Genomic DNA, 10,995 nt, shown 5'->3' with positions numbered 1-10,995 from the left:
TGTGACCTCAGAGATGGACCCCTTGGCACACTGTTGTGACCTCAGAGATGGACCCCTTGGCACACTGTTGTGATCTCAGAGATGAACCCCTCACATGGCACACTGTTGTGATCTCAGAGATGGACCCCTCACATGGCACACTGTTGTGACCTCAGATATGGACCCCTCACATGGCACACTGTTGTGATCTCAGAGATGGACCCCTCACATGGATTGAGAACAACAACTATGACCCATGAACTACGACCCATGAATAATAATCTGATCAAGCAGCTGTGGAGATCCATACTAATATCTAGTCATTGTGAAGATGTTTCTAAGTGGGTTGTGGTCAGGTGGTTGATGTGCTGTATGTATACGTTCTATCCCAGCTCTCTGACTCTGGGATCTACACCTGTGTGGCTGCCAGCTCCAGTGGAGAGACATCATGGAGCGCCTTCCTGGAGGTCAAAGGTATGGCACAGTGAACATGTCTTCATGTTGTTGTAGTAAACACACATACATGCTCAGTATACCATACATACTGTATTCATACATATGACTTTCTGGGAATAGTTATTTATTCATTCCTCTTCATCCTCCCATTTAACAATAGATCCTGTTCTCTTTCTCTTGCAGACCAAGCTGGGGTGATGGTCATTAAGAACCGGGATGACAATGAGCTCCCTGGCCCTCCCTCCAAACCCCAGGTCACTGACGTCACCAAGAACAGCGTCTCATTGTCTTGGCAACCCGGCCTGGCTGGGGCCACGCCCATCTCCTCTTTTGTCATCGAAGCCTTCAGGTTAGTTGAGAGATTTCCTCTTTTCACCTTTGTATTGCTTCTTAATTATTGCAGTAGCACATTTGTGATATCCTTGTCATTGTCCCATTGCAGCCAGTCGGTGAGCAACAGTTGGCAGACGGTTGCGGACCACGTGAAGACCACGCAGTACACGGTCAAAGGACTGCGCCCCAACACCATCTACCTGTTCATGGTACGGGCGGTCAACACCCAGGGCCTCAGTGACCCCAGCCCCATGTCAGAGCCCGTCAGGACACAAGGTATATATCTACCTGGATATCACTGCATGGCACAGTAGAATAGCTATTTTCTTGAATATTGCTGTAAGGATTCTGGTATTCATTTTCCCATATCATAAAATGTCCAATTTAGACTCCTCTTCACAGTGACTGGTGCAGCTTTCGATTGGGAAAAGGTCATCGCGTTCCACGGAGATAGTTATCAGGCCCTCTCAGCACGGTACCGTGTGGACTGGACAGTAACGTTCTACTGAGATAGTCATCAGGCCCTCTCAGCACGGCACCGTGTGGACTGGACAGTAACGTTCTACTGAGATAGTCATCAGGCCCTCTCAGCACGGTACCGTGTGGACTGGACAGTAACGTTCTACTGAGATAGTTATCAGGCCCTCTCAGCACGGTACCGTGTGGACTGGACAGTAACGTTCTACTGAGATAGTTATCAGGCCCTCTCAGCACGGCACCGTGTGGACTGGACAGTAACGTTCTACTGAGATAGTCATCAGGCCCTCTCAGCACGGTACCGTGTGGACTGGACAGTAACGTTCTACTGAGATAGTCATCAGGCCCTCTCAGCACGGCACCGTGTGGACTGGACAGTAACGTTCTACTGAGATAGTTATCAGGCCCTCTCAGCACGGTACCGTGTGGACTGGACAGTAACGTTCTACTGAGATAGTCATCAGGCCCTCTCAGCACGGTACCGTGTGGACTGGACAGTAACGTTCTACTGAGATAGTCATCAGGCCCTCTCAGCACGGTACCGTGTGGACTGGACAGTAACGTTCTACTGAGATAGTCATCAGGCCCTCTCAGCACGGTACTGTGTGGACTGGACAGTAACGTTCTACTGAGATAGTCATCAGGCCCTCTCAGCACGGTACCGTGTGGACTGGACAGTAACGTTCTACTGAGATAGTCATCAGGCCCTCTCAGCACGGTACCGTGCGGACTGGACAGTAACGTTCTACTGAGATAGCCACTGCAACAACTTCCAGAGGTCAAACTCTCTATCTGTTAAGGCTACAGTCAGGCATTTATGTAAAATAAGCATGTGAACTTTGGGAAGGCCTAAGTGAGTTAGATCCCTGCTATGTTAATGACAATAACTGGAGAAAATGACTGCCTCCAAACTCCAAGAAGATTAGATGAAGGTTCGGTACAGACCTCAGTCTCCTTATTGTGTTCATTTGATAAGTCCACTCCACGCAACCTTTACACTAAATATTCACCAATTGCAGGCCACTATTTGGTTGTGCATAGAGGGAGGGAGTCCATTAGAATAGCAGTACATCTCTCTTTATTTACTGTTGGCTTTGTTTTGCTGCACAGAGGTTATTGACAATGGCAGTCACTGAACATGAATTGATTTTTCATGTCTCCTTAACTGCTTTTTGGCCTGTCGTCCTCTATTACCACTCTGATCCATGACTTTATTGGCATTTTCATTGGGTATGTTTTGAAATATGATTTCATCTTGTGAATAATTGTTTCCCCTCAGTAAATAGGACCAACATAGGTCAGTTGTCATGATTGTGTCTTCTCTTTAACCACACTGAGAATCTCATGCATTTCACTGGGGGTTTTGATTTGATTTTGACTGAAAACACATGCAAATGTGAATGAAGTCTGAACTGTGGTGGAAAAAAGTGTCAGACTGTCATTCATTCATGTGTTCAGAGTTCAGTCGCTGATGTGGTAGTTCTTCTCTGGCTGGGCTTCAGTGACAGCAGAGAGGAGAAGGTTTCTTAACAGCTCCAGTTATCTCTTTCTTTTCTAAAATCCAGATGAGTTATTTATTAAAACTGAAATGAGGTCATTCTAATGCAGATGAAGTTCCTTCTTTTCAAAAGAAGTCATGAGCACAGAGTGTTGACACCTTTGTGGAGTCTGATTGGTCTATTCATCCGTTCTCTCAACAAAACCACTTATGATGGACTCATTGTAAGGAATGGAGGGAACCGTGGCTTTGAAAACTGAGTAGGACTGAAAGTTATCTTGCTCTCTCTCTTGCTCTCTCTCTATTTTTCTCTTTATCTCTCTCTCTACCCCTCTCTCTCTACCCTTCTCTCTCTCTCTTCCTCTCACTCTCTCTCTCTCTCTCTACCCCTCCCTCTCTCTCTCCCTCTCTCTTCCCCCCTCTCTCTCTCGCACTCTCTCTCCCTCTTCCTTTCTCTCTATCCCTCTCTCTCTCTACCCTCTCTCTCAACCCCCCCTCTCTCTCTACCCCATCTCTCTCTCACACTCTCTCACACTCTCTCTCTCTCTCTCTCCCCTCTCTCTCTGTCTCTCCCCTTCTCCCTCTCTCTCTCTCTCTCTCTCTCTCTCTCATACCCCCCTCTCTCTCTCTCTCTCTCTCGCTCTCTCTCTCCCTCTCTCTCTCTCTCTTCCCCCCCCCCCCCCCCCTCCCTCCCTCCCTCCCTCCAGACATCAGTCCTCCAGCCCAGGGAGTGGACCACAGGCATGTGCAGAAAGAGCTGGGGGAGGTCATAGTTCGTCTGCACAACCCGGTCGTCCTGAGCCCCACCACCATTCAGGTCACTTGGACGGTAAGTGTCACACTGTGATTGGACAATCCACCTGCCTGTCACAGACGTAACCATTCAGCAGACTTTGCAGTTAGTTATTGCTATTCGGCTCTGCCAGGTGTCTGTGTGTTCCTTTATTCTGCTGTATAAGATTAAATATGGGAAATCTATTTTAATTTACACCAACCTCATTCTCGAAAATTGACTTAAGCAACTCAGCATGCTCAGGGCTGTTTTATGTCTTTGATTTTCCAACCTTCAGTACATTAGAGTTGATATGAAAGGAATGTTGACTCTTTGAAGCTGGCAAGGTGTTCCTCAGGGCTCCTATTGGTGTTTTCATGTAAGAAAATACGAGTCAAATAAATCCTAAGACCCTACAGCTTTGATACATTATAGTTGCTGACTCTTCATGTAAGCGAACATCAAACAGTTGACAAATGGTTTCTTACAGCTACAGCGAACATCAAAAGAGGTGTCAGGGACATCTGCTCCCATCAATCTTCCATCTATCTTCGGTTCATTTTGAATTAAGACAAAGGCTTTGCATAGAAACAAGTGCATTAATTGTGTATATTTGGCATGTTTGTGGTCTTCCCTCTCTGGAGTGTAGCTCAAACCAGCTTACCTACCAACCGCACGCACACACACACACACACACACACACACACACACACACACACACACACACACACACACACACACACACACACAACCACACGCACGTACGCACACACACACGCATGCACACACGCACGCACACACATGCACACGCACTTACGCACACACACACGCATGCTCACACGCACGCACGCACACACACACACACACATACGCACACACACACACACAACCACACGCACGTACGCACACGCACGTACGCACACACACACGCACGCACGCACACACACACACACATTGCACAGTCTGTCTGTATCGACCCCACCATAAGGACGGACATGTGCCAGAGGGAAACTGTTTAATTCATTTAGAAACACGATTTGGACTGAGGCTGAATCGTTGAGAGAAATCACACCTCTTACAGTCTGAGGGTTTGCAGCAGTAGTAACTTACAGTCTGAGGGTATGCAGCAGTAGTAACTTACAGGCTGAGGGTATGCAGCAGTAGTAACTTACAGTCTGAGGGTATGCAGCAGTAGTAACTTACAGGCTGAGGGTATGCAGCAGTAGTAACTTACATGCTGAGGGTTTGCAGCAGTAGTAACTTACAGGCTGAGGGTTTGCAGCAGTAGTAACTTACAGTCTGAGGGTATGCAGCAGTAGTAACTTACAGTCTGAGGGTATGCAGCAGTAGTAACTTACAGTCTGAGGGTATGCAGCAGTAGTAACTTACAGGCTGAGGGTATGCAGCAGTAGTAACTTACAGGCTGAGGGTATGCAGCAGTAGTAACTTACAGTCTGAGGGTATGCAGCAGTAGTAACTTACAGGCTGAGGGTATGCAGCAGTAGTAACTAATGGTCTGAGGGTATGCAGCAGTAGTAACTTACAGTCTGAGGGTTTGTAGCAGTAGTAACTTATGGTCTGAGGGTATGCAGCAGTAGTAACTTTCAGTCAGACCTCCCAATTAGACCATGACATTTAAACATGCACTCTCTTCTTCCTGAAGGATGACTTTATTTCCTCGTTGGTCTTCCATCCTCCGTTAACTAGCCCCAGTTGATATGTTCTGCTTCACTATAAATCAGTCCATATCTGGTATTCATGGGGATGTCATTGGGTGACATGGGGTGGCTGCTTTCATTTCTAAATGAACCACATTAGCAGTTTTCCCTGTGACATGTTTATTGACCCCCCCCCCAATAATAAGTTCTTACCCCCAGACTAACAGGCTAATTTAATACTAAAGCTTTTCTTTATGAGTGTGTGTACAATCAACACAGAACACCGCCACCTAATCAATCAGGGCCCATTCAGTAAACATAGTGCGGCCTCGGAAGAGCTTTTATACTCCCAAATCATTCCATTAATGAAAGTTACACACCACGCTAGCCCAGAATCCATTGTGCTGATTTACTCCGGCTACACAGGCTGAAACAGCTGCTTAATATCCCACTTGAAAGGCCCGTTCACTTCTCCCACTGTTAACAAGCCATTACTGTGAGTTATGCCCCCCTTCCTCTGCATAAATTCAACTTTTCTCTCTCTGGCTAAATGGGCCCAAGTTTAGAACCAAGGACCCTTATCGACTGGGAGAGCACTATCGCACCTCTGGGCTCTCTGTCTGTCACCTCAATTGGACAGATTTGTCTACATTGTCCCAGGTGTGTATTCTTCTCCCAGAGTTCCCCTGGGTTGGATGACAGTCAACAGCCGATCACTTCACACTCACATGTTTGTCCTAGGCCTTGTGGGACCCTGCCTTAGGTTTCACTAGTTGGTACTTACAATACAAGTGAGACGTGCATATGTAGGGCTTTTATAGCTGTGCTCCTTAAAGCCTATGTATGGAGGGCCTTGGTGCTGTGTGCTCAGTGTGCTGAGAGAGAGAGAGGGAGGTCATTCCGTGTTTCTCGTCTCTCTCTCTCTCAGCTCAATTTCAATTTAAGGGTCTTTATTGGCATGGGAAACGTATGCTTACATTGCTAAAGCAAGTGAAATAGCTAATAAACAAAAGTGAAATAAACAACAACAAATATTAACAGTAAACATTACACTCACAAAAGGTCCAAAAGAATACAGACATTTCAAATGTCATATTAAGTGAAAATAGTTAAAGTACAAAAGGGAAAATAAGTAAACATAAATATGGATTGAATTTGTTGTTACTATTTGCCCTTTTCTTGTGGCAACAGGTCACAAATCTTGCTGCTGTGATGACACGCTGTGGTATTTCACCAAGTAGATATGGGAGTTTATCAAAATGTGGTTTGTTCTCTAATTCTTTGTCGGTCTGTGTAGTCTGAGGGAGGATCATTTTTTCATTTTATTATTATAAGTCACTTAACCTCAGGATTGGTGGGTCCCCCTCGGGGCGGTTGAGCTAACGTAGGCTAATGCGATTAGCATGAGGTTGTAAGTAACAAGAACATTTCCCAGGACACAGACATATCTGATATGGTCAGAAAGCTTCTTAATCTAACAGCACTGTCCAATTTACAGTAGCTATTACAGTGAAATAATATCATGCTATTGTTTGAGGAGAGTGCACAGTTATGAACTTTAAAAGCAATTAATAAACCAATTAGGAACATTTGGGCAGTATTGATACAAAATCTTGAACATAAATGCAATGGTTCATTGGATCAGTCTAAAACGTTGCACGTACACTGCTGCCATCTAGTGGTCAAAATCTAAATTTTGACTGGGCTGGAAAACTACAGTATGGCCTTTAGATTTGGATATGTTATTTTATGCGAAAATTGGAAGAAAAAAAGGGTCCGATCCTTAATAGGTTTTAAGGACAAATTCTTATTTACAATGATGGCCTACCCCGGCCAAACCGTACATCTGTTGAACAACATTGTTTCATGTACTCTGGTGTCTGAGTACTGTGCTGCACACCTATGGCCATGATTACATTTACATTTACATTTAAGTCATTTAGCAGACGCTCTTATCCAGAGCGACTTACAAATTGGTGCGTTCACCTTAAGACATCCAGTGGAACAGCCACTTTACAATAGTGCATCTAAATCTAGTAAGGGGGGGGGGGGGTGAGAAGGATTACTTTATCCTATTCTAGGTATTCCTGAAAGAGGTGGGGTTTCAGGTGTCTCCGGAAGGTGGTGATTGACTCCGCTGTCCTGGCGTCGTGAGGGAGTTTGTTCCACCATTGGGGGCCAGAGCAGCGAACAGTTTTGACTGGGCTGCGCGGGAACTGTACTTCCTCAGTGGTAGGGAGGCGAGCAGGCCAGAGATGGATGAACGCAGTGCCCTTATTTGGGTGTAGGGCCTGATCAGAGCCTGGAGGTACTGAGGTGCCGTTCCCCTCACAGCTCCGTAGGCAAGCACCATGGTCTTGTAGCGGATGCGAGCTTCAACTGGAAGCCAGTGGAGAGAGCGGAGGAGCGGGGTGACGTGAGAGAACTTGGGAAGGTTGAACACCAGACGGGCTGCGGCATTCTGGATGAGTTGTAGGGGTTTAATGGCACAGGCAGGGAGCCCAGCCAACAGCGAGTTGCAGTAATCCAGACGGGAGATGACAAGTGCCTGGATTAGGACCTGCGCCGCTTCCTGTGTGAGGCAGGGTCGTACTCTGCGGATGTTGTAGAACATGAACCTACAGGAACGGGCCACCGCCTTGATGTTAGTTGAGAACGACAGGGTGTTGTCCAGGATCACGCCAAGGTTCTTAGCGCTCTGGGAGGAGGACACAATGGAGTTGTCAACCGTGATGGCGAGATCATGGAACGGGCAGTCCTTCCCGGGAGGAAGAGCAGCTCTGTCTTGCCGAGGTTCAGCTTGAGGTGGTGATCCGTCATCCACACTGATATGTCTGCCAGACATGCAGAGATGCGATTCGCCACCTGGTCATCAGAAGGGGGAAAGGAGAAGATTAATTGTGTGTCGTCTGCATAGCAATGATAGGAGAGACCATGTGAGGTTATGACAGAGCCAAGTGACTTGGTGTATAGCGAGAATAGGAGAGGGCCTAGAACAGAGCCCTGGGGGACACCAGTGGTGAGAGCACGTGGTGAGGAGACAGATTCTCGCCACGCCACCTGGTAGGAGCGACCTGTCAGGTAGGACGCAATCCAAGCGTGGGCCGCGCCGGAGATGCCCAACTCGGAGAGGGTGGAGAGGAGGATCTGATGGTTCACAGTATCGAAGGCAGCCGATAGGTCTAGAAGGGTGAGAGCAGAGGAGAGAGAGTTAGCTTTAGCAGTGCGGAGCGCCTCCGTGATACAGAGAAGAGCAGTCTCAGTTGAATGACTAGTCTTGAAACCTGACTGATTTGGATCAAGAAGGTCATTCTGAGAGAGATAGCGGGAGAGCTGGCCAAGGACGGCACGTTCAAGAGTTTTGGAGAGAAAAGAAAGAAGGGATACTGGTCTGTAGTTGTTGACATCGGAGGGATCGAGTGTAGGTTTTTTCAGAAGGGGGTGCAACTCTCGCTCTCTTGAAGACGGAAGGGACGTAGCCAGCGGTCAGGGATGAGTTGATGAGCGAGGTGAGGTAAGGGAGAAGGTCTCCGGAAATGGTCTGGAGAAGAGAGGAGGGGATAGGGTCAAGCGGGCAGGTTGTTGGGCGGCCGGCCGTCACAAGACGCGAGATTTCATCTGGAGAGAGAGGGGAGAAAGAGGTCAGAGCACAGGGTAGGGCAGTGTGAGCAGAACCAGCGGTGTCGTTTGACTTAGCAAACGAGGATCGGATGTCGTCGACCTTCTTTTCAAAATGGTTGACGAAGTCATCTGCAGAGAGGGAGAAGGGGGAGGGGGAGGAGGATTCAGGAGGGAGGAGAAGGTGGCAAAGAGCTTCCTAGGGTTAGAGGCAGATGCTTGGAATTTAGAGTGGTAGAAAGTGGCTTTAGCAGCAGAGACAGAAGAGGAAAATGTAGAGAGGAGGGAGTGAAAGGATGCCAGGTCCGCAGGGAGGCGAGTTTTCCTCCATTTCCGCTCGGCTGCCCGGAGCCCTGTTCTGTGAGCTCGCAATGAGTCGTCGAGCCACGGAGCGGGAGGGGAGGACCGAGCCGGCCTGGAGGATAGGGGACATAGAGAGTCAAAGGATGCAGAAAGGGAGGAGAGGAGCGTCGAGGAGGCAGAATCAGGAGATAGGTTGGAGAAGGTTTGAGCAGAGGGAAGAGATGATAGGATGGAAGAGGAGAGAGTAGCGGGGGAGAGAGAGCGAAGGTTGGGACGGCGCGATACCATCCGAGTAGGGGCAGTGTGGGAAGTGTTGGATGAGAGCGAGAGGGAAAAGGATACAAGGTAGTGGTCGGAGACTTGGAGGGGAGTTGTCTATATGATCCTTATCTATTTCCTCTTAACTCTGTCCTATCTGAAGAGAAGATGTGTTTTATTTCCTAGGAACCCTGTACAGGGGAGTGAAGCTAACCCCTCTTCTCCCCATGTCTTTGTCCCAGGTGGACCGTCAGTCTCAGTTCATCCAGGGATACAGAGTTCTGTACAGGCAGACATCTGGCATGTTTTCCCCAGGACCCTGGCAGACCCAGGATGTGAAGGTCCCCTCTGAGCGCAGTGTGGTCCTCTCCAACCTCAAGAAAGGCATTGTCTATGAGATCAAGGTCCGGCCCTACTTCAATGAGTTCCAGGGCATGGACAGTGAGTCCAGGTCGGCTCGCACCACAGAGGAAGGTAAAGAATTCACCATGTTATTTCATGAACATTTTCCTCCGTCCAAGTGGTTTCTATCCACACAGATTTGAGATGACTGTTTGACATGTTTCCTGTAGGGCGCACAATTGTTATGATATCTAAAATGTCGCTCACAATAACTGTCTCCTGCTGTGACATTGTGGGGATAGTGTGTGTTCCTGCCTGCCACTGTGTAGTTTCCTGAACTTTTTGCTTGATTGTTTATGATTGGTGGTGTTTCTGTTAGCCCACTTCTCATCCATCACCCTGCAACCATGAGCTGAGATATGATTGGACCCAGCGCTCGCTCACTTCCTGCTGGGAGGCGGAGCTGTCGCCCGCAGCCTGACTCTGACAGGAAATGACAGGGCCAGAGAGAGACATGCTTCACACTGATACACGCACCCACACACACACACACCCCCACACACACACACAGAACCTGCGGGATCCTCAATACCTTCCCACTTCTAATTGAGTAGATCTGGGTTTCACGTCATGACCTGTTATACTGGGGAAAGACAGATGATATGGACAGTTCTATAGCTGTACATGCTGTTACATATGGACAGTTCTATCGCTGTACATGCTGTTACATATGGACAGTTCTATAGCTGTACATGCTGTTACATATGGACAGTTCTATAGCTGGTCATGCTGTTACATATGGACAGTTCTATAGCTGTACATGCTGTTACATATGGACTGTTCTATAGCTGTACATGCTGTTACATATGGACATTTCTATAGCTGTACATGCTGTTACATATGGACAGTTCTATAGCTGTACATGCTGTTACATATGGACTGTTCTATAGCTGTACATGCTGTTACATATGGACAGTTCTATAGCTGTACATGCTGTTACATATGGACAGTTCTATCGCTGTACATGCTGTTACATATGGACAGTTCTATAGCTGTACATGCTGTTACATATGGACAGTTCTATAGCTGGTCATGCTGTTACATATGGACAGTTCTATAGCTGTACATGCTGTTACATATGGATTGTTCTATAGCTGTACATGCTGTTACATATGGACAGTTCTATAGCTGTACATGCTGTTACATATGGACAGTTCTATAGCTGTACATGCTGTTACATATGGACTGTTCTATAGCTGTACATGCTGTTACATATGGACAGTTCTATAGCTGTACATGCT

The 10,995-nt window shown here is 47.4% G+C and overlaps 1 protein-coding gene across 1 annotated transcript in view; it reads left to right on the top strand.

Moving 5' to 3' along the window:
* Positions 1-10,995, top strand: part of LOC115115523 (roundabout homolog 2-like) — a 392,283-nt gene that overhangs the window by 304,346 nt on the left and 76,942 nt on the right. Inside the window, 5 exon segments of the mRNA XM_065000507.1 lie at positions 372-453; positions 619-784; positions 878-1,044; positions 3,451-3,572; positions 9,595-9,826. Coding sequence (XP_064856579.1) covers positions 372-453; positions 619-784; positions 878-1,044; positions 3,451-3,572; positions 9,595-9,826 — 769 coding nt within the window.

The sequence above is a fragment of the Oncorhynchus nerka genome, linkage group LG14 (genome assembly GCF_034236695.1).
Source record: "Oncorhynchus nerka isolate Pitt River linkage group LG14, Oner_Uvic_2.0, whole genome shotgun sequence".
NCBI lineage: Eukaryota > Metazoa > Chordata > Actinopteri > Salmoniformes > Salmonidae > Oncorhynchus > Oncorhynchus nerka.
The sequence above is the reverse complement of the archived record's forward strand: the minus strand, read 5'-3'. Positions and strand labels throughout refer to the sequence as shown.